We start from the raw sequence: 19,989 nt of genomic DNA on the forward strand, positions 1-19,989 counted from the left end.
CCCCATTAAAAAAAAAAAAAAAAAAAAAAGAAGAAAGAAAAAGAAAAAAAATAAAGAAAAGAAAAAAGCTCCAACCAATTAAGTTAAAAAATGAACAAAGGATTTCAAAGACATTTTTTCTGAAGATGTGCAAATGGCCAGTAAGTATATGAGTATGTTCAACATGTAAACAGTAGGGAAATGTAAATCAAAGCTACAATGAGGGACTGTGGGTGTAGCGCAGTGGCCCTGGATTCTACCCCCAGCGCACGCGCGTGCGCACACACACACACACACAGACACACACACACACACAAACACAAACAAAAGGCCCACAATGAGATATCATTGAAAATCCATTAGGATGGCTGCTATCAAAAAGTAGAAAGAAGCCAGGTGTGGCACAGACCAATAATTCTAGCTAATAAGGAGGATGAGGCAGGAAGATCTCAAGTTTGAGGCCAGCTTGGGCAACTTACTGAAACCCTGTCTCAAAACAAAAAAAAAAATAAAATGGTCTGGGGATGTAGCTCAATGGTAGAGTGTTTGCCTACCATTCATGAGGCTATGGGCTCTATTCTTAAAACAGCACAAAAATAAAACAAAACAGAAAATAACAAGTGTTGGCAAGAATGCACTATTAGTAGTACAAATGTAAAATGGTATAGCCACTGTAGAAGATGATTCTGCAAAAAATTAAAAAGAATTATCATATGATTCAGCCATTCAACGTCTGGGTATGTACCCAGGAGAACTGGAAACAGAATATCAATGACATAGTTGTACACCCATGTTCATAGCAGCTTTATTCACAACAGCTAAAACATGGAAGCAACTCAAGGATCCATTGACTGAAGAATAGATAAACAAATGTTTACAATGGAATATTATTCAGCCTTTAAAAGGAAATTCTGGCTCGGTGCAGTAGCGTATAACTGCAATCCCAGTGATTCAGGAGACCAAGGCAGGAGGATTGCAAGTTTGAGGCCAGCTTCAGGAACTTAATGAGACCCTGTCTCAAAATTTAAAAATAAAATAGAAAATACTGGGGGTGTAGCATGTAACTCAGTGGTAAAGCACCCCTGGGTTCAATCCCAAGTATCAGAGAAGAAGAAAGAAGAGGAGGAGGAGGAGGAAGATGGTGGGGGGGAGGAAGAAATGATTAAGAATATTATGACATGGATGAGCCTTAAGAACATTATACTAAGTGAAATGAGCCAGTCACAAAAAGAAATACTGTATGATTCTACTTACAGGTACTTAGAGTAGTCAAAATCATAGACAAAAGTTGTCAGGGGCTGGGAGAAGGGAAGAATTGGGAGTTACTGTTTAATAAATATAGAATTTTCCTTTTACAAGATGGAAAGAGTTCTGGAGATAGATGGTGGTGATAGTTGCACAACATTATGAATGTATTTGATATCATTGAAATGTACACTTCAAAATGGCAAAGATGGTAAATTCCATGATATGGGAATTTCACCACAGAAAATGAATAAAACCCCTCTGCCCTCTTCCTCTTCCTTCTCTGCCCTCTTCTCTCTGCCCTCTTCCTCTTCTTTCTCTCCTCTCTCTCTCCTCTCTCTGCTTTTTCTCTTTCTCTCTGCCTCTCCTTTTCTTCCCCTTTAGGCAGCCCCCCAATAAAATCTCTTGATTGAAAAAAAAATTTAAAAAGGATAAAACCTCATAAAAACACATACAATAGTAGATATTTTCCCCTTATCTTTGGGGTTCTTATGTTTTGGTATGCCCCTGTTGTATTTTGATATTTGGTTCATTGTGGATTTTTTGCATTAATTCTGAGTTTTTAAATTATTGCATTAATATATTATTTATCTTGGTTACTGATTTTTTTGGCCATCCCCTTACATTCTGTAACAGACATAAGGTCCTTACTAGCCTTACCCTAATCCCAGCCATAATTATGTCCCAGCTTCAAGAACTTTCATGATTTTCCATCACCTTCTAGAGAAAGCATAGGCCCTTGGCCTGGTGTTTGTCACCAGTTCACTGTCTCTCCACCCCATCTCCCCATTTCCCTACTCCTGCTCCACTGAGCTCCCATGTTCCCCAGCCTTATCCAATCAAAAGAGGCTCCACCTCAAAACTCGCTCTTTGACAGGGGAGACTGGGGGTTGAACTCAGGAGCACTAGAGCACTGAGCCACATCCCCAGCCCTATTTTGTATTTTGTTTAGCAACTCACTGAGTTGCTTAGTGCCTCACCATTGCTGAGGCTGGCTTTGAACTCGCAATCCTCCTGCCTCAGCCTCCTGAGCCACTGGGATTGCAGATGTGTGCCACCACGCCCAGATCAAAACTCACTTTTGATTCTAGATTCTCCCAGTGAACATTTCCGATAGCTTCACCCCTCAAGAGGCACAAATTGGTCCCATACTACCAAGAGAGTCCCCAACATCAGGCCAGGCTCTTCTTCCTGGAAGAAGTCATCTTCCCATTTCATGTCCAGCCCATCATTGGGTACTTAATAAATATCAACAACTCATGATAATCAAGCTCTCCACACCCGCACTCCCCCAAGAAAGAACAACTGGGGCCTGATGCAAAGGTTTATTGCTGAGTCTGCTGTGCATCTAGCTAAGGGAAGTGCAGTTTATGTTCTGGCTTTGCCAGATAAAAGCTCCTTATCCCCAGCTATAGCACAGCCCTGCCTCATGGGCATAAGCAAAGATTTGCTGCTCGATGAGGAAGGAAGAAGCAGGATGTTGGGGATGTGACTTTTATCCCTGATGGTTCAGGCATGGCTCTCAGTTTTCCCTACCAAAGAATGGGCTCTGGAAGGAGAGGGCGAGAGAAGCAGGGACAAAAGGGTTACCTGGGTTTCCTGTAATCCCACATGAGGTAGGCTCCTCTGGGCACAGCCCACACCTCCATCCTATCCTGAATTTTCTGCCTGGGGCTGATTGATGGGAGTTGGACTCTGCCTCCAGCCACCCCCTAAGACAGCTTGACTATTGGCCAAGGCTGTGGTCAATAGTTTGCTCCCTCAACACACCATCCCCCTGGCTGACCAGCCTGGAGTACTGTGTATATGTGGGTGGGTGAAGTGGGGTATGGTCCGGATCTGGTATCCAGGGACAGAAAAGGCAGATCTGAAGGATGTGAGCTCGGGGTACTCTGAGTCTGGTATTTTGGGAAGGGTCCAATTTATGTCTCTTTCTAGCACCAGGGACTCCCAGCTCCACCTCCAGTCACTAATTTATCTATGTGGAAGCCTCTCAGCTTGGACAGACCAGCTTGGACTTTGGATTCCTGAAACTGCTGAGGGACAGTCACTGGTCACTGAGTAGACAGGTGTCAGACTTGCCACATGGAGGTGGCCCGGCTGCTGGTAACAGCAGGCCTACTTGGGGGAGGGGTATCTCAAGAGTACCTTCATGAAACTGTGGGAGGGAGGACTGTTTGGTGAACCCAGACCCACCAGGTGAGTTGTGGGTCCCCAAGGGCAGGACAGCTGCAAGAGATTGGTCAGTTGGGCAGTGCTGAGTCACTGTAAGCTCTAACTGCCCCCAAGTACTGCCATGTCCTAGCTGTGGCTGGCTGCTGTGGGTCCAAGAGGCCAGAGCAGCCAGGCGGTGAATAGCAGGGCTGGGGTTGCGGGAGTGGGGGAAGGTCTATGACTCAAGGCTCAGGGTTCAGGGTTTGGGGTTTGTGGCTAGTGGGGCAGCAGACTGTGGTCCAAGAGTCCTAGAGACCTGATGGGGGACAGGGATGTGGCTACTAGGCAGCTAGGGCTGCAGGGCCACAGGGCAAGGGACATTCATCAGTTCAGACATCTGCGAAGACAGAAGGAAACTGAGTCAACTGGGTCAGCATCCCTGAGATTCACATAGATTTAGGCATTTTGTTGGGGGCTGCCCTGAAAGATATGACGCCTGTGAAGATGGGGCGGGGTCGATATATTAAATAGGTGGGGCCTATAGGGTAAGTGGACGGAGTGGGCCCTGAAAGCTGTGCGGTGGGGACATTGGAGCGGGACTCCAGGGAGTAGGGAGGAGTCTAACCCAGAAGACAAACAGGGGAGAGAGAACAGCGTCCAGCAGCGAGGACCCCACCTCAGAAAAGGCCGAAGTCTTTGAGATTCTCCTTGATGATAATATCGGTAACAGCATCAAAGACAAATTTGACGTTCTGTGTGTCAGTGGCGCACGTCATGTGGGAATAGATCTCCTTTACGTCTCGTCGCATGTTGAGCTCCAGGAACTGCACCTTGATGTAGTTGCCGGCATCCTCGTATGTATTAGGCCCTGTAGCAGAGGGGAGCGCTCACAGCCGGCCTTAGCCCTTCCTGGTGGGAGGAGCGTGGCCCAGATCATGGGAATGGGTCGCCGCCTGGTGGCAGGGCTGGGGACTCTCACCGTCGTAATCCGGGAAGCAGATGTTTAGGGGTGCCTTTTTTATCTTCTCGGTGAAAACGTCTTTCTTGTTGAGGAAGAGCACGATGGATGTGGTGGCGAAGTAGCGGTGGTTGCAGATGCTGTTGAACAGGTGCAGGCTCTCGTGCATACGGTTCTGAGGAGAGCATCGGCTGTCGGGCACCAGAAGACACCAGCAGTCGCCCTCACATGGGCGGCGCCCAACAGACCCGCCCAGGGCTTTCCGGCCTCCCATAGTTCGCAGAGAGCCTCCGAATTTCCCCCTCCAGCAGGGCTGCGGGCTGCCTGCTTGCCTCCTCCAGACCGCCCTGGAACAACTCTCTGCTCTCAGATGCTCCCCAGTTCCGCTTTCTTCTTCAAACATTCAGGACTAGCTTGGCACTCACCACTTCATCATCCTCCACCAGCACCATGTCGTAGGCGCTCAGCGCCGCGATGAAGATGATGCAGGTCACTCCCTCAAAGCAGTGGATCCACTTCTTGCGCTCCGAGCGCTGCCCACCCACATCAAACATCCTGTGAGGCATAGGGGACCTGAAACTGCGCCTCCAGCGCCTCCCTGGGGTTCTCTTTCCTCCCTGGAGCTGGCTGGGGAGCTCTCAGATGGGACTGGCATCTAGGGGCGCCGGACCTTTCCTCTGGCAGGGCATCTGAGAAGGGGCAGGGAGCGAGTCTAGGGGCTGTGAACTCCGGGGAACTCAGGGCAGTCCTGAGCAAGAGCATCAGATCTTACCGGAAGTTGAGATCCTTGAAGGAGAATTGCGTCTCGATGATACCTGTGGTCTTGACACGAGAACGCAACACGTCCTGCTCAGTAGGCACATAGCCCGGAGCCACCAAGCGCTCCAGGTCTGAGAGGTAGCTGTGGGAAACACCGGGTGTGGGTGGGTGGGTGACCTAGAGGGGCTCAGAAGAGTCCCGCCCGCACCCTCCCGCCCTGCCTGCGAAAGCTCACTAGCCCGCAGAATCGTTCAGCTGGTACTCCGAGGCGCGTTCATAACAAGCCTGGATACCCGAGTCCTTCCACAGCCGCTGAATGATGTCCGACATCTCTTTCGGCATCGTACCCTCCTCAATCGTGTCTGCCATGTGCATCAGTTTCCGGGCATCGTCCTGGGGGACAAGGTGGGATTGGTAGTTGAGGACGGCGAATTGGAGCCCTTTTGGGCGCCTCCAGTTCCCGGGGGCCCCATCAGCCCTTCTCGTGGCGCACCTGGCGCGCTGGGTCTCCATACTGAATGTTGAGCGTGGTCATAGCCCGCACGATGGCCAAGATGGATTGCAGAGTGTTGCCATAGATGATGGCAATGAACTCAAGGCACTCTTCCAGCGAGTACCCGTCTTGATGGATAATCCTGTGGCCAAGGCGAGCAGAGTCAGCGTCTTGTGAGGCAGTAGTGAAAAATAGGTCCCAGTGTGCTTGTACCCACCCCCAGGGGTTTCGGAAGGGCAGGGGCACTCACTTCATCTGCTTGACAATGGTGCTTTTCCCGGACTCACCCGCACCTGAAAGGGAAGCTGCGCTTTAGAGCCGCAGGGATCCCCTCCGTTTCCCTGAGGGAGGCCACAAGAGGAGTTAGCCATCCCTTTGGACCCGCATCCAAGGGGCCAGCACTCCAGCTAGATCCCTAGTCATACCTGCCCTCACCCCACCCGCAGTAAGCATTTAAGCACTGTCGGAAAACGTTTGTAAATGTCAGCACAATGACAAAAGGGAGCCAATAAACAAAATCAGAAAACTTAACTGTCCAGGGAATCTCCAGGACCCTGGTATAAAGCGTTCTTTATTATGCTGTGAGACCAAAATAAAGAAATCCTGGAGCTCCACTTTGTGGGAATCTCTGGTACTGCATGCACAGAATTATTTGAGCTGCTTCAACCTTTGCCTTTCACCATAAGGCAGGTTGTCTTTTAGAGGCTCAGAGGGAATTAGAGCCTTTGGAGGCAGAGAGGACTGAGATGACATCCCTTTTGAGCTGGCTCTCTTGGGAGCACAGGGCACAGTTAATGGGATTTTGGCTTAGCTTCTCTGCCGTTCCTCTGGGGGCCCTGGTTCAGTCCCTCTGTCCACCTCCAGCTGATTGGATGGATCTTGGAAGGCTTGGAAGACGGCCTCACCCTCTTAAAACAGCTCCTTCCCCTTGGGGGGGTTAAGCAGTGGCTTTGAGACAGGATTAGATCAGCCCCATCTCCCTCCACTACCCAATGGGACCATAAACTCAGGTTTATCTATTCCCCACAGTACTTTTCCAACTTTAGCTGCTTTACAGGTCTGCCAACAGTAAAGTTCTGGCATCCAAGAGTCATTGTTTGGGGATCTGGGATCTGGGTGGTCCTAGAGTATCCCTGTTCTCAGGATGATTTCTTCCCAAGGGAGTGGCCCTATGTGGGGCTCCTAGTGAGGCCTTTGGTTTCTAAGTCCTGCCCAGCTGGCCTGTTAAGCTGAAAGTATCCCTTCTACACACTTGTACAAAGGTATGTTTGGCACAACCTTCTGCAGTGGGATGACTGTTCTCTGGAGATTGCCATGGGATGCCCAGCCTAGGGGGGACTGCAACATCACTGTCAGGCCTTGCCTTGCTTGGCCAGGGCTCCTACACTGTGTTCCGCCTCATCAAAGGCTTATTTTTCCCCCCAAGGAACCCCTGCCTCATAGAAGGGCTGCCCACTTGACTCCAGGTCCCTGACTCACTGCAGCTGCCCTTCCCCACCAAGGCCCACACCCCTACCCAGAAGCAGCAGTTTCACAGTTCGAGCATCCTTCTCAGCATCCTCTTTCAGCTTCTTTTCCAGCTCCTTGGAGTGCTTCTCTTCTGCGCTGGCCCCAGCCCCCATGACCCCAGCAGCAGGTGAAGGGACAAGGTGAGCAGGTGGCTCTTCTGAATGGAGGGTATCCCAAGAACTTGGTTCAGGCCAGCCTCTGGCCTCCAGAGACTCTCTTCTGGCCCCAAGACTGGCAACCAACTGACTCTCCAGAGACCTTAATAGGTCTCTGGAGATTGCCCTGGTGGGGGCTGCTTAGTGGGATTTGAGAGTTAGGATGCCCAAGGCCCAATCAGAGACAAGGACAGGTGAAGCCAGCTCAGTCCCCCAACCCTTCTAATCAGGCTGGCATGTCCCCAATCCCTCAACCGCTGACTCTGCATCCCTTCTGCTCCCTCCCTCCATCCCTCTAGGATAGGGCTTGAACAGTACTTCCCCTGTCCCACTACAATAAGACCTATTTGGTATGGTAAGACTAAGAAAGGGGGCTGAGGTTGTGGGCTCAACGGTAAAGCACTCGTTTAGCACATGTGAGCCCTGGGTTCGAACCTCAGCACATTAAAAAAAAATTAAATAAAGAAAGGGGAGGACAGGACCTGGAGCCCTGGGGGATGACAGGAAGAGGAAATGGAGGGAGAAATAGGCATGGAGCACCTGCCACTTGCCCAGCACTGGACTCAGCACTGCTTGTTCCTTATTTTGTAAGCTCATATTGGTCCTAGGAGATGGCTGTCCTTATCATGAGCTCTATTTTACTGATGAATAAGTAGAGGCTCACAGGAGTACACTGAGGCAGTGGATGAGAAGAGAGAGTTGACTCCAGACCAGGGTTCTATGCCTTGCTGGGAATCATGGGGCAAAAGGCTTACTCTGCAATTACCCCATACTGAAGGCTAGATCTGACCCTGAGCAGGGCCTCTACATGCTTCTGATGGACCCTGGTAGGCTTGGTAGGCGTGCACATCAGCTACATGTGCCTGAATGTAAGTTTCTGTTCTTTACTGGCACCGAGTAAGGTAATGGCTTGACAGGTTTGTGCTTGTATACCACTGTATACATGTGTGCTTATGCTTTTTAGTGCATGTGAGTATTCATGTAACTTTGTGTGCAGTTTTACATGTACACACAAATATACACGTGCGTGCTATTGTGTGTTTTCACTGCTGGGGATCACCAGGGCCTCACACATACTCTACTATTGAGCAACATTTCCAGCCCCCTATGCATTTCCCTTCACAGGCACATGTGCTTGTGTGAGTTCACTTGTGCGCTTGAATGTGCAAATGCATATTCCTGTGCAAAGCATGTTAGAGTTTATCTGCCTGTGTGCATTTGTGAGCACAGTTGTATACCTGAGCATTTGTGTGTGGTTGTATGTGTGCATATATAATTTCCTGTACCTATATATACATACGTATTTTGGTGCAACAGTCTCTGATCTGCAGAGGTGGCAAGGTTTTTCAAGTGAATCTTTTCCAGTCAGTTGTCAGATGGGGGAAACCAAGCCCCAGAGCAGGTTTGGTACTCCTGAAATCATGGAGAAGTGGGGCTCTCCATAATACCTGCTCCTGTTCTGGCTCTAGGACCTGCCTAGGGTTGCTTTTAGAGCCTACCTGCCTGGTTGCAGGGCCTGAAGCTCTGTTCAGCTGCACCACGTTGTTGGTGAAGTAGTTCAGGTTGAGTTGCAGACTGAGTTCCCAGGCTCTGGAGATTTCCCACCCCCAACCCCATCAGACAACCCAAATCAGCTCTTAAGGCTATCTACATGGGCCCAGAGCCTCCTGGCTGGACTCCTTTCCTGAAACCTGTTTGCCATTTAGTATTTAACCCTGCCACTGACTCAAAAGACCACAAGGGGGTGCCAGGGTACCAGACACTGAGCTCTGAGTTCTTCTCTAAACAGGATGCATAGGAAGTGGACACTGGCTCTTGCCATAAGCATTATCCCTGTTGGATGGGATCTATTTAGAAGCAAGACTATTTCATTTGTGCCAGTTTCTGCCTTTGGGCTCCACCCCCTATTTCCACACTGTAAGTGGCCCCAAAAGTCTCTGAGACCCTTCACACTGCCTAGGGACTAGAGTAGTACTGGAACTCAGGCTGCTTAAACTAGACCTGGTTTCAAAAAAACTGGACTTTTAAAAGTGGGGCCAACCTGCTATCTCCCAGCTCCCCACTTGTCTCCCCTTACCCACCAGGTGTGGCCCTAACCCCTCCCACCACAACCACCACCAAGGAGAGAAGCCAAAGTCTAGTCCCAGAGCCAGTGTTTATTAACAAGATGGAACCCAAGGGTGACTGTGATCTGGGCAGCAGAGGGCTGCCAGGAGCCCCCACCCACCTACCCAACTGCCCCCAGAGCTATTTACACCCACTGCCTGAAGTGGTGGGCAGAAGGGGGCCCTGGGGAGCCCCTACAAGCCCCAGGCCTCCACAATGGCCCCTCTCCCCTCACGACTTGGGACTCCCTTCAGCCCTGCCTGTACTTGGCCCCATTGCTGTTTTCCCAGCCTCCAAGTCAAGGTAGCATAGGAAAAGCTAAGGAGGTAGAATGGGGCAGCACTGCTGTCCAGGCAGGGAGGGGAGAAGGAGCTGAAGATCCTGCCCCACCCAGGTAGGACTCCTCCTGCCCCCAATAAATAGAGAATAAATACCTGGGAAGGGCTGGCCTCGACTAAGTGCCCCCAACCAGGCAGGGGCCAGCATCCTGTGATGACCCCTTCTTCCCTTCTGAGTGCCCTGAGCCCCCACACCCAGACTCCAAAGCAGTCCTAGCATTCGTGCCTACACCACAGCACAATTGACAGCACACATTGGCAAAGATGTATGGTCCATGGCCCTTCAAGTAGGGCTTGTTCCTTTCCTGTGTTCTGTAGATCTTGGCGGCCTTCAAACAAGCAGACTTCCAGATGAGTCTGGGGACTGTGTGGTCCTGGCCTGGCCCTGCCAACTCACGGGGCCTGATTAGGTGGGCTCGGTTTTCTGCCATTTCTGACCAGCATGGGTCTAAGTTCTGGATGAAGCTGCTGCTGAGGCAGGCTATGTACAACCCACCAATAAATACTGTCTTTGCAGGGGCAGGGTGTGTATAGAATATAGATATTTTTTTTATATATATATATATATCTTTTATATTAAAAGGAATGAGGGCTAGGCTGGCCCCACACAGGGCTCAGGCAGCTGGCCTCATGTGTCCGGAGGGTGGTGCCGGCGATTCCGGGGCTTTTTCTGGTCCTGGGGCTCAGGAGGCCTGGGTACCTCTGGAGCCTCCCTGGGGCTTGGGGGCACATGACGCCAGTAACCCTGGCAGTACTGGTGGATGAGGCCCACTTCTGGCTGGGCGAGCAGCTGGGCCAGCTCCTGGTAAGGAGGCGTGGGGGGGCCTGTGCCAGGGGGTGGTGGGGCGCTCACAGGCAGTGGGGGGAAGAGGGCAGCATGGACGGCATCCCGGCCCAGTACATGCAGCTGCACCCGCGTGACGATGTGCTTGAAGTTGTTCTCAGTGGCCGTGCAGGAGTAGAGGCCACGATCACCGAGCTGCAGGGCGCGAAGCAACAAGCCCTGCTCTGTACGCAGGAAGCGGTCCTCTGCACGGATCTGCAGGGGCAGGGGCGGGGCTCAGCGGCTGGATGACCACTTTGCTGCCCTAGCCAGCTTCCAGATGAGACCACCTTTGTAGCCATTTCACGTAGGGGTACCCACGTGGAATTTCCATATACCAAAAAAAACCTACATGAAGTCTCCACATAAATGAGAAATATCTGAATAAGGTATCGGCACATATTTCCATTTCAGGAGGGATGACCCTATGAGGGTTCTGTACAATGAACGAGAGAATTTTGGAGCACACACACAGAATTTTCATTTAATGAGAATACCCGAATGTGGCACCCACATAGAATGTTCATGTAAAGAGGGACACCTGTAAGAATTTTCCACAAAATGAGGGCTACCATAGAACCATATACTAGAGCTCACCCACATGATGTTCCATACATGGAGGCATACTCCAATGGGGTATGCATATGGAATTTTTATAAAGAGGCATGCCTATAAATGGTTGCTCTATAATGACACCTATCCTGCAGAGTTTCTACATAACTAGTTGCACTCAAATTATTTCCATATAGGGAAAGAAGCTCAGAAGGGGTTTCATAGCATGAGGACATCTCCAGATTGGCTCCTACACTACATTTCACCCATGTGGAATTTCCACTGTACAAGGGACTCCCACATCCATGGTGCAGCACTGTGAGCACAGGAACTCACCTCTCGGCGCCGGTCACCAGGATCTCGCTGGAACAGCCACTTAACAGTGGCTTGGGGTGAGCGAGGCTGGCATTCAAGGAAGGCCGCGCTGCCTGCCACACCATACTGCACAGACTCCACAGCATTCTTGTTGGCTGTGGATCAAGTAGGCACTGAGTGGAAGCAACCTTGCCCTAGGCAGAGTGTTGACTAGGGAGGGGCTGGCACCCAGGGCACCTACCCTCAAAGGCAGAAAGGCACCACTGGGCATCCACTCCTTGAGGGGGTGACCAGGGACATCCTAATCAAAAACCCCCAGTACCCTCACCCACCACTAACCAACTTGCGTCCTTACGGTGGGGACCCTGTAAGCAGTTTCATGGGCTGCATGGGGCTGTGCACCATGAGGAGCACCCAGTGGGAGGCACAACACACTCACTCACCATTGGAGTTGAACCCACGGCACTGCCTGATGGGGTTCCCATGCCGGACATCCTGCCGGCGGCTCCGCCTGGATGAAGATAGCTCTTAAGGGAGTGTCCCCAGGAAGCTTTCCCCCTCAGGTCCCTGTATCCCCAACACTCCAAGGCAGGGCCCTATGTTCCCAGTGTAGTGATGTCTTATCCATACACCCTCCCAGGGTAATGCACATTTACCTCCAGGACAGGGACTAAAATTCTTAGTGTCTGGGGATCCATACCTCTTGGAGGATGCTGTATAGCGGGAGCAGGATTGGCCATCCCAGGCACAGTAAGGGTCCCGGGCAAGGCAGCAGTCAGCACAGGCAGCCCCATATGCCTGGCAGCGGTGCAGGCTCAGGTGTGTGACACCCACTGCTGAGGCCACATACAGTTGTTGCTAGGAGCAGGGGCAAGGGCTTGTCAGTTCCTTTTCCAAAGATAACCCACATCATTGGTCTGGGCTTCTTTTCTTCCTTGTTCCATGCCTTAGTTTCCCCATCCGTATGCCAAAGGTGTGACCCCCCCCAAGGGAATGTGGGTTCCATCCTGATACCCCCTAGCCCACATTGTCAAAGACTCACCCTCTTGGAAGAGATGGTCATGGTCTTAATGGGTGCTGGGTCCTAGAAGAAGACAGGGATCAGCTTGGGACCTCCTCCCTGCCCTGAGGTCTAAAGTCAGGGAAAGGGACTGGGGAGGGTCAAAGTGGGGAAGACAGGACCAAACCCACCTTGAAGACCTCCACCTCCTCCAGCATGAGCTCCTCCACCTCCTGGTCATCCTTAGGCAACACAATGACCTTCTGCACTGTCCCGCGGTCTGGAACGGGCCGGGCAGGACCTCAGTGGGGCTGGGGACACTGGGGAAGGGGCAAAGCTTCAGCCCCTTCCCCACCAGGACCCCAAATCCCTCAGGGCAGTGGAGCAGGCATTCCTTGCCAAGGTTAAAGGGTTTCCCTGGGTTCAGGATAAAGGAGGTCACGGCCAGGGTCTGCCTCCCGTACCCCATATTGGGCCCTGCTGAGAACAGGACACTGGGGCATTCCCTTGTGTCGGGAGTTGCTAGAACTGTGGGTGCATTTCTCCATATGTGTACATATGCCAGCATGTGTGTTAGTATTTGGATCTGGGTTATCCTAACTGCCTGCCATCTATCTCAACCCCTTTTCTGTCATACTATGGCTACCAGGTATCCAGTGTCCCTGCTCCTCTGAGGGTGAGAATGGAGTTTTTCCATCCTTAGCCTCAGCTATCCTGGCAAAAGGGAGATTCCCAAAGATGAGTATGACAGAGCTGACCTGATGAGCCCATAGTAATCCATAGGAGGGCAGGTTCCAACCCCAGGGACCAGCACCCCCTACCCAGTGGGCCCAGTGTCAGAGGGGCTGGAAGCAGTAGTGGGTACCTGTGCCCAGGAAAAGCACCTCATAGCGCCCATCAGCTGCATCCACCTGGTCCACAGCAACAGTAGTGAGACGGTAGGGAGCACCTGTGCGGACCACCAATGGCCGCCGTTGCAAGGGGTATATGGCCTGGTACATAAGTGGGTGACTACGCATGAAGTTGATCACTTCATCAGGATAGTCTTTGGTGGACTTCATGGATGGTGTGAAGGTTCCGCCAGGACACTGCAGGTAGGTGATGAGTGTCAATCCCAGGCTGCCCGGGTGGGGCACATGGACCCATTAGCTTAAGAGAGGCCTCTGTACTGTCTCTCCCCACCACCACCTCCACTTTCCTGCTTTCTGCCTTGCACCAGACCTCCCTGTAGCTCCTTTTGTGCCAAGGTTCCAAGGTCTCACGTTGTCAAATCCATAGCATCATACACTATGACCTTGTGGTAGCACCTGGCCAAGCTGACTACTCCCTTCCCATATCCTCATCACCCCCCTGCTGTCTCCTTCCCTTTCTTTCTGGCTATCCTTGGGATCTTGCCCCTCTCCCTCTTGCTGAGCTGGGCAGCAGACCCTGAAGGCATCCTAACACACTAGACATGCTCTCCCCTTCCCTGAGGCTATCCTCTCTGCCTGGGGCTCAACCTGCCCACTACCCCAGCCATCCTGCCATCCTTCCAACTCCAAGTTCACCTCTAGGGGAAAAGCTTCCCTATGCCAGTCCTAACCCCATGGAGTGGCATCTGCTGCTACATTAGATCAGATCATGCCTAAATCTCCTGCTGAGTCTCCTGAGGTGATCCAGGTCATACCAAGATAAAGCAAGATGCCACCCATTGCCACAGAGACCCTGCAGGGCTGGCCTTGCTCTCTCCCTACCTCCTTGCTCAATGTTAGCTAGCCAAGGTGACTTCCAGCCTGCCTCCAACTTTTTGCCTTGGAGATTCTTCTCTCTAACCTTCAGCTCCTCCAAGGAGGATTCCACCATACCCAATCCCCTATCCACATCACAGGATGCTGTCTGTTTCTGCTCCTTCACAGTCTGATGCTTTTATAAACTAGGGGTTTCTGAGTATCATGGTCCACCTCCCCAACCGGTTGTGAGTTCCAAGATGGTAAAGCCCATGTTTGGCAGACCCAGAGTAGGCCTCTTATAAGGAGATGAAAATGAGAGGCAGGTGCTTACCGTGCCAGGCCGGGGGTAGGGCATCTTCCCTGAGAAGGGCATCCATTGGTAGTTGGGGCCCTCCTTGTGGGCAAAGGGCCCATTGAAGACCATGCGAATGTCAGCCATGGAGTAGACACAAACAGCAGAGCCTCGAAATACAGAGCTGTGTACAGGGCAGGTTGCTATGGGTGGGGTAGAGCCTCGGCCCAGGGTCCTTACCCTCCCCAGCCTGCCCCAACCCCAGAGCTTGTGTCCTCCAGGCTGGTATCCTCCACAGGTCATAATCCCCCAATCCCGTCACCCTGTCACTGCTGGCCTCAACCCTAGCCTCACCCTGAAGAGGTAAAGACAGCATAAATGACGGGGTTCCTCACATCCTGGGTCTGCTGAACAAACACGTCCTCTGGGGACAGAGAGAGAAGGTACTGGAGGAGGTCTTAGGCAGGAGCCTCAGGGCCCTGCCCATTCCTACCCAGGGAAGGGGGCCCACCAAAGGTACCCTGGCCTTCCATCCACCCTCCTTCCTTCTGCAGCCATAGGACCCTGCCTGCCTGCTGGGCACTCACGGAGCTCATCAAAGTGAGTCTCAATGCCATCCTCTCCTGGTACAGAGCAGACAAGCCGCGCCTTCAGGAATGTGCTCCACTTGTTGACCAGACAGCAGTGACCACCGTCATCATTCTGGGGGTGGAGCAGGACGTCAGATTAGACTAGCTCATTCACACCCAGAATGAGCAGGGTGGAAAGAACCAGAGCTGGGCCTGTAGAGGGCCAACAAGGGGCCCTATGGACACATACCAGGCAGATGCGCCCGATGCGGGCATATACAGCAGGGCTCTGAGGTGCCTCTGCGGACCGCTCTCGGAAGAAGAAGTAGAGCTTGTCATCATTGCGTTCTGCACTGTCAGGGATGAGCTCAGCGTGGATGAATGCAGGATCTATGGATGAGCAGGTGCAGCTGCATGAGCCTCTCCTCTGAAGACACCCCTTTTCCCCAACAGAATCACTGGCCATGTACAAGAACACCCTTGACCTTTCTGCAGATAAGAAATCACCCTGCCCCAGCTAGGTGCAGGACAAAAATTCCCCCATGTAGGTTTCTAAAGGATCTCCTTGCCACATCCCAGATGTGCTGCCCACCTAAGGTCTTGCAGATTGCACTCACCATTCAGCCACCGGGAATTATACTGATCAGTGCGCATGGCTGTCTGCTTTCCAAGTGTGCGGAAGATAGCTGCATCAGTGCCCATAAAATCGATGTACACACCAGCATAGAGTTCCTCGTCTGTGGGTAGCCAGTGGGTGAGTCAGGGGGCTGCCCTTTGTTATAGCCAGGGCATCAACCCAGTGATCCCCAGGCAGGGTCCTATCTCCACCCTCAGACTTCCCAGGGTATGACTGCATCTCCTGTAGGGTACTCTGAAGAATTTAACAACTGGCTCTGGGAGGGCTGGGAGTAATAGCAATGAACTCTGATTAGTAGCAACAACCAATCTCTGATGTAAATACTCCCACCACAGCTGATCCTGAGCTGTTATCACCCCATAAGCAAGATTGGGAAGCACTGCCAATACCATTGTACAGTATTTCTATCCCATAGATACAATAGATGAAAATAACTCCAAGAGCATAGATAATAATAAAATGTAGTAAAATAATTAGGGAGTAATAAGCTTTGAGTATTAACTTTTTGTTGTTGTTACCTTTGTTTTAGTGTAATTTATTTGATCCTAAATTTTCTGTTTTTTATTAATTTTTTTTTTCAGTGCTGGGGATTAAACCCCAGGCACTCTACCACTGAGCTACATCCCCACCCCATTAATTTTTTTTTTTGTTGTTGTTGTTTGCTTGTTTGTTTAATTTTGAGACAGAGTCTCAGTAAGTTGCCCAAGCTGGTTTCAAACTTTCCTCCTGCCTCAGCCTCCTGAGTCACTGGGATTACAGGCATGTGTCACCAGGTCTTTTTTTTTTTTTTTAAGATGGACAATACCTTTATTTGTTTATTTTTGTGTGGTGCTAAGGATTGAATCCAGTGCCTCCCATGTGCTGGGCAAGCACTCTGCCACTGAGCTACAGCCCCAGCCCAGGTCTGTCTTGATTCTAAGTTTTTATAACTTAATTTTAAATAATATCTATGTTTAACAACTGGCTCAAAAATTCCTGAAAATTTAACCACTGAGATGGCTCCACCACACCGATTCATGCTTTCCCTCTGAGACTCTCCAGGGAAGGCCCTGTCTTTCCCATTAGACTTCCTGGTCTGGAGCCTGTCATAGGGCTAGGACCTTCTCATTTGCCAAGAAGAGAATGAGGCCCACCCCCTGCCCTAGGGGCCTTTCCCAGGCTTGCAGAAGGCACAGTGCCCAGCAGCTGCTTTGCAAAGCAGTTTGGGTTGGGCAGCCAGAAAGCAGGCAGAGTGCCTGGGCCAGGGGCAGCATCCCCAAAGTGGGGGATCCCTAGGGGCAATGGCTGCTCCTGAGCCAGACAGGACCTCTCCTAAGAGAATCTTCAATTGTCCCTGACACCTGCCCAGTCAAAAAACAAGCTCTCCACAGCTGGGTCAGAACTCTCCACTGGTGCTTCCTTGTGGGCTTCTCCCAGCCTCCCGGACATGTGGAGGAGCTATGGGTTGCTTCATATCGCCTTCAGTACACATTCAGCTAGTCTTCTCTTCTAGGCAGCCTAAGACCTGGAAGGTTCTGGGCTTTACATGGATCACACAGTGTGTTTTCAGGGGAGGACCTGGCCCCTCAGTGCCTCCATTCAGTCCTTCATATCACCTAGTTGCTGCCCCTCAGCTTCCATGGGAATTTGACTTGTATCCCTTCTCCCTACCAAGTGGGGCCCCATTGGGGGTTTTAGGGATAGCTTGGTCATGGTCTCTGCCCTGGGGTATTGATCCCCCTCCCTAGTCCAGTAGCTGAGGCCACATATTCAGATCGTAGATCTGGGGAGGGTGGAGGCACTCACTGATGAGAGCTGAGGCTGTGTCCAGCTTGGGGTCATATGGACATTTGCCCTTTCCTGACTCGAGTCTCTCAGGCTCCAAGTAGAAGATGTAATCCTGCAGGGCAAAGGGGGGCTTAGCAGTGTCCAAGTCAGTCCATAGCTAGGAAGGGCATCATCAGATTCTCAAGGCAAGAATGAGCCGCCAGGGATACCCTGAGCCCACCCCCTAGAATCCCCAGGACTCTCAGGCTTGTACTCCATCCAGTCAGGTCTCTTGGGGCAGGGCCATGCTCTGGTTCCAAGGGATCTGCTTCCTAGTCTCAGGTTTCAGGCAAGACCTGGGAATCAAGTCTCAGAAGGTTTGACCTTGGGGGCTATGAGATGGGCATGAAGTGGCTTATAGGGGATAAAGATCCTCCATGCCAACTGGCTCAGGAGATGCTGGCCAAGGCCCTTTTGGGCCACAGAGGACCAACTTTTTGAGTTGTGGCTTCTTTTCCTGGGCCAAGGAGAGACTGCAGACCTGGCCAGGGCAGGGGGCACAGGTTAAGGGCCTGGGTCCTGTACTTTGCCATCAGATTAGACCAGGCCAGAGAGCTTTAAGATTGCTGTTTCCCCAGGCTTTACGCCCTACCTGTAGTCCTCAGGGTAAACAACAGGCCAAGGCTTTCCTGCCTCTCAGCAGAGCCCCCAGGCTCCATATCTCCCCCTGGGAGCCAGGAATTGGGGGATCCAGCCCAGACCACACGGAATTCACAAAGCCCTAGTGCCTCCCAGCCTAGCCTGGAAGATGATAGGAGGGTTGGTAAAGGTACTGGAACCAGGATGAGCTCCTGGGCCTGGCAGGAAAGGTAGGGAGAAGGGAGGGAGGGAAAGGGGAGAGGACAGAGACAGAGGCAGGAGGAGGTGGCAGCAGGTGGCAGGATGGTGATGGGAAGGTGCACACAGGCCCACTTCCAGTTACACTCTGCACACAATTTCCTGCACACACAGGGGCTGCACACACAGCTCCACACATGTCACCACCAGCACACAGAACCCATGGCTTACACCCTGGACACACACTCATGGAATGGAATGACCCGACTTTTCAGCATTCCCCACTACACGTGCACACACTCTATCATTCACCGGCAGCCCCTGTCCCCCTGCCCGCCCCTGCCCAGCCCCACCTTGCCCAGCCCAGATCTGACTCCTGACTAGTGAACAGACATCACCCCAGAAGAGAGCCCCTATATGTGCGTGTGCAGGGTACCAGATGACCCACAGGAGGCATGAGCATGGACACCTATCAGTCATGCATCAGAGGGCACGCACATGCCATGTTCCCACTCTGGGCACTGAAAAAAGGGTGCTCGAGAATATGTTGGTATGTGCTCATGCAAGTCTCCACACATGTTCTCAGGGTGAGGCACAGCTATCTCCAGGACTCCTGTCTTCCCCACATGGTGGCTTCATGATTTCTTGCCTGCAGGGGCCACACTGAAGCTGACAAGAATCCAGTTGGGACTGCCTTCAGTGCCTAAGAGCACTGCAGGGGAAGGGGTGGGAGCAGGGTGGGGAAACAGAGGTAGAGGGGAGCCCCTGCTGGACTGAAGGGCAGGCTCAGGATGAGTTGACCTCAGAGGCTATGCTGCCTGGCAAAGGCCTGGAGGGATGAGGCCCACCTGGCGTGGGGCTGCGGGTGTTGGGCGGAGGGCACTGTCTGTGGCTCTGCTGCCGCGGCCTTTGACCACCTGCGTTCGGGTCCATGGTGAGGCCTGAGAAGATGAGGAACAGGGGTTAGAGCTGGGGGTGGCAGGGGCTGGGGGAGCGGGCTTGGGCTGCCAGCCTCTCACACCACACAGGCCAAGTACACACGTGAGCACAGGGCCCCCAGAGTACAGATATGCATGTGTACGTGCACGCATACACACAGGCTTGGCACACACTTACACACACATGTGCCCCTTAGGTCCAGTCGCTCTCTCTCACATATGCCCTATGAGGTCACACCAGCTCACATACATGCCCACATGGAAATGGAAAAGGGCAGAAGCAGGCAGGGTGGAGCAGAACTGAAGAAGGGGCAGCTCCCCCCAACCCCTGAACCCAGGAGAGGAAGGCAGCTGTCCCTTAGGCCACATGGCAGAAGCTGACCCAAGCATCTAGCCTCCTGAGGCCAAGGTCCCTGCCAGCCCCTCTGGCTTGGCTGCAGGGGAACAGTCCACAGACGTAGCCAAGAGAACTGTTGTCAATGTATGGGGCAAGTGCTTACTATGTGCCAGGCATAGTGCTAAGAGCTTGGGATCATTAGCTCTCTGCCTCCGCCTCACACCGACCTGTGAGAAAGGCAGTTGTTAGCCCCATTTCAGGTGGAGAAACTGAGGCTCAGAGAGTTGAACAAGGTCACTCACCCACGGTCACAGGGTTCAGAAGTAGTAGGGCTGGGGCTCATGCCCATCAGGACCCTGAAATGCAGGCATCAGTGGGGATAATACAGGGCCAGGGTGGGCCAGGGCTTACCTGAGCGCGGCGGCCACGGTTCACATAGGTGCACATAGGGTTGTAAGCTCCTGTCCCGCACACATACAGGTGTGTTCTGTTCCAGGGCTGGATGAGCCTGATGAAGTTCCCACACTCGCCCTGAGGC

The 19,989-nt window shown here is 52.1% G+C and overlaps 2 protein-coding genes and 1 long non-coding RNA gene across 7 annotated transcripts in view; 1 reads left to right on the top strand and 2 right to left on the bottom strand.

The window, feature by feature from the left end:
- Positions 1-2,535: 2,535 nt before the first annotated feature.
- On the bottom strand, positions 2,536-9,306 carry Gnat1 (G protein subunit alpha transducin 1). 2 transcript variants are annotated; one of them, XM_015487160.2, is made up of 9 exons: positions 7,105-9,299; positions 5,839-5,881; positions 5,589-5,730; positions 5,331-5,488; positions 5,109-5,237; positions 4,762-4,891; positions 4,358-4,511; positions 4,055-4,246; positions 2,536-2,773 (listed from the first exon to the last, which is right to left on the bottom strand). In XM_015487160.2, the coding sequence occupies exons 1-8, from the start codon at positions 7,208-7,210 to the stop codon at positions 4,056-4,058; spliced, it is 1,053 nt and encodes a 350-aa protein (XP_015342646.1). In that variant the 5' UTR covers positions 7,211-9,299; the 3' UTR covers positions 2,536-2,773; position 4,055. The 2 variants fall into 2 exon arrangements, with proteins under 2 accessions (XP_015342646.1, XP_048650207.1); XM_048794250.1 differs by lacking the exon at positions 2,536-2,773 and having other exon boundaries at positions 4,108-4,246; positions 4,358-4,527; positions 7,105-9,306.
- Positions 3,827-6,202, top strand: LOC107143462. The gene is made up of 2 exons (XR_001503694.2): positions 3,827-4,232; positions 4,431-6,202. It is a non-coding gene; the product is annotated as an uncharacterized LOC107143462 (long non-coding RNA).
- Positions 9,307-9,388: 82 nt separating the features above from the next.
- Positions 9,389-19,989, bottom strand: part of Sema3f (semaphorin 3F) — a 29,085-nt gene continuing 18,484 nt past the window's right edge. For 3 of the 4 annotated variants that reach the window (XM_015487161.2, XM_015487162.1, XM_015487163.2), the window contains 15 exons: positions 19,863-19,982; positions 19,025-19,117; positions 17,379-17,472; positions 15,574-15,693; positions 15,207-15,346; positions 14,975-15,089; positions 14,742-14,811; positions 14,427-14,571; positions 13,252-13,474; positions 12,578-12,666; positions 12,429-12,470; positions 12,087-12,244; positions 11,830-11,897; positions 11,408-11,541; positions 9,389-10,735 (listed from right to left, as the gene is read on the bottom strand). In XM_015487161.2, coding sequence (XP_015342647.1) covers positions 10,325-10,735; positions 11,408-11,541; positions 11,830-11,897; positions 12,087-12,244; positions 12,429-12,470; positions 12,578-12,666; positions 13,252-13,474; positions 14,427-14,571; positions 14,742-14,811; positions 14,975-15,089; positions 15,207-15,346; positions 15,574-15,693; positions 17,379-17,472; positions 19,025-19,117; positions 19,863-19,982 — 2,022 coding nt within the window. In that variant the 3' untranslated portion in view covers positions 9,389-10,324. The remainder of the gene's footprint in view (positions 10,736-11,407; positions 11,542-11,829; positions 11,898-12,086; positions 12,245-12,428; positions 12,471-12,577; positions 12,667-13,251; positions 13,475-14,426; positions 14,572-14,741; positions 14,812-14,974; positions 15,090-15,206; positions 15,347-15,573; positions 15,694-17,378; positions 17,473-19,024; positions 19,118-19,862; positions 19,983-19,989) is intronic. The other variant, XM_015487164.2, reaches the window with a different exon arrangement.

This window comes from Marmota marmota, unplaced genomic scaffold (genome assembly GCF_001458135.2).
Source record: "Marmota marmota marmota unplaced genomic scaffold, marMar, whole genome shotgun sequence".
Classification (NCBI taxonomy): domain Eukaryota; kingdom Metazoa; phylum Chordata; class Mammalia; order Rodentia; family Sciuridae; genus Marmota; species Marmota marmota.

Bases quoted from the DNA above. Each gene is read 5' to 3' on its own strand.
- Gnat1 (XM_015487160.2), bottom strand. From the start codon at position 7,210: ATGGGGGCTGGGGCCAGCGCAGAAGAGAAGCACTCCAAGGAGCTGGAA. The intron at 5,238-5,330 runs GTGAGCTTTCGC...TGTTTCCCACAG, and splicing joins CTGAACGATTCTGCGGGCTA to CTACCTCTCAGACCTGGAGC. The intron at 4,892-5,108 runs GTAAGATCTGAT...TATGCCTCACAG, and splicing joins TTCAAGGATCTCAACTTCCG to GATGTTTGATGTGGGTGGGC.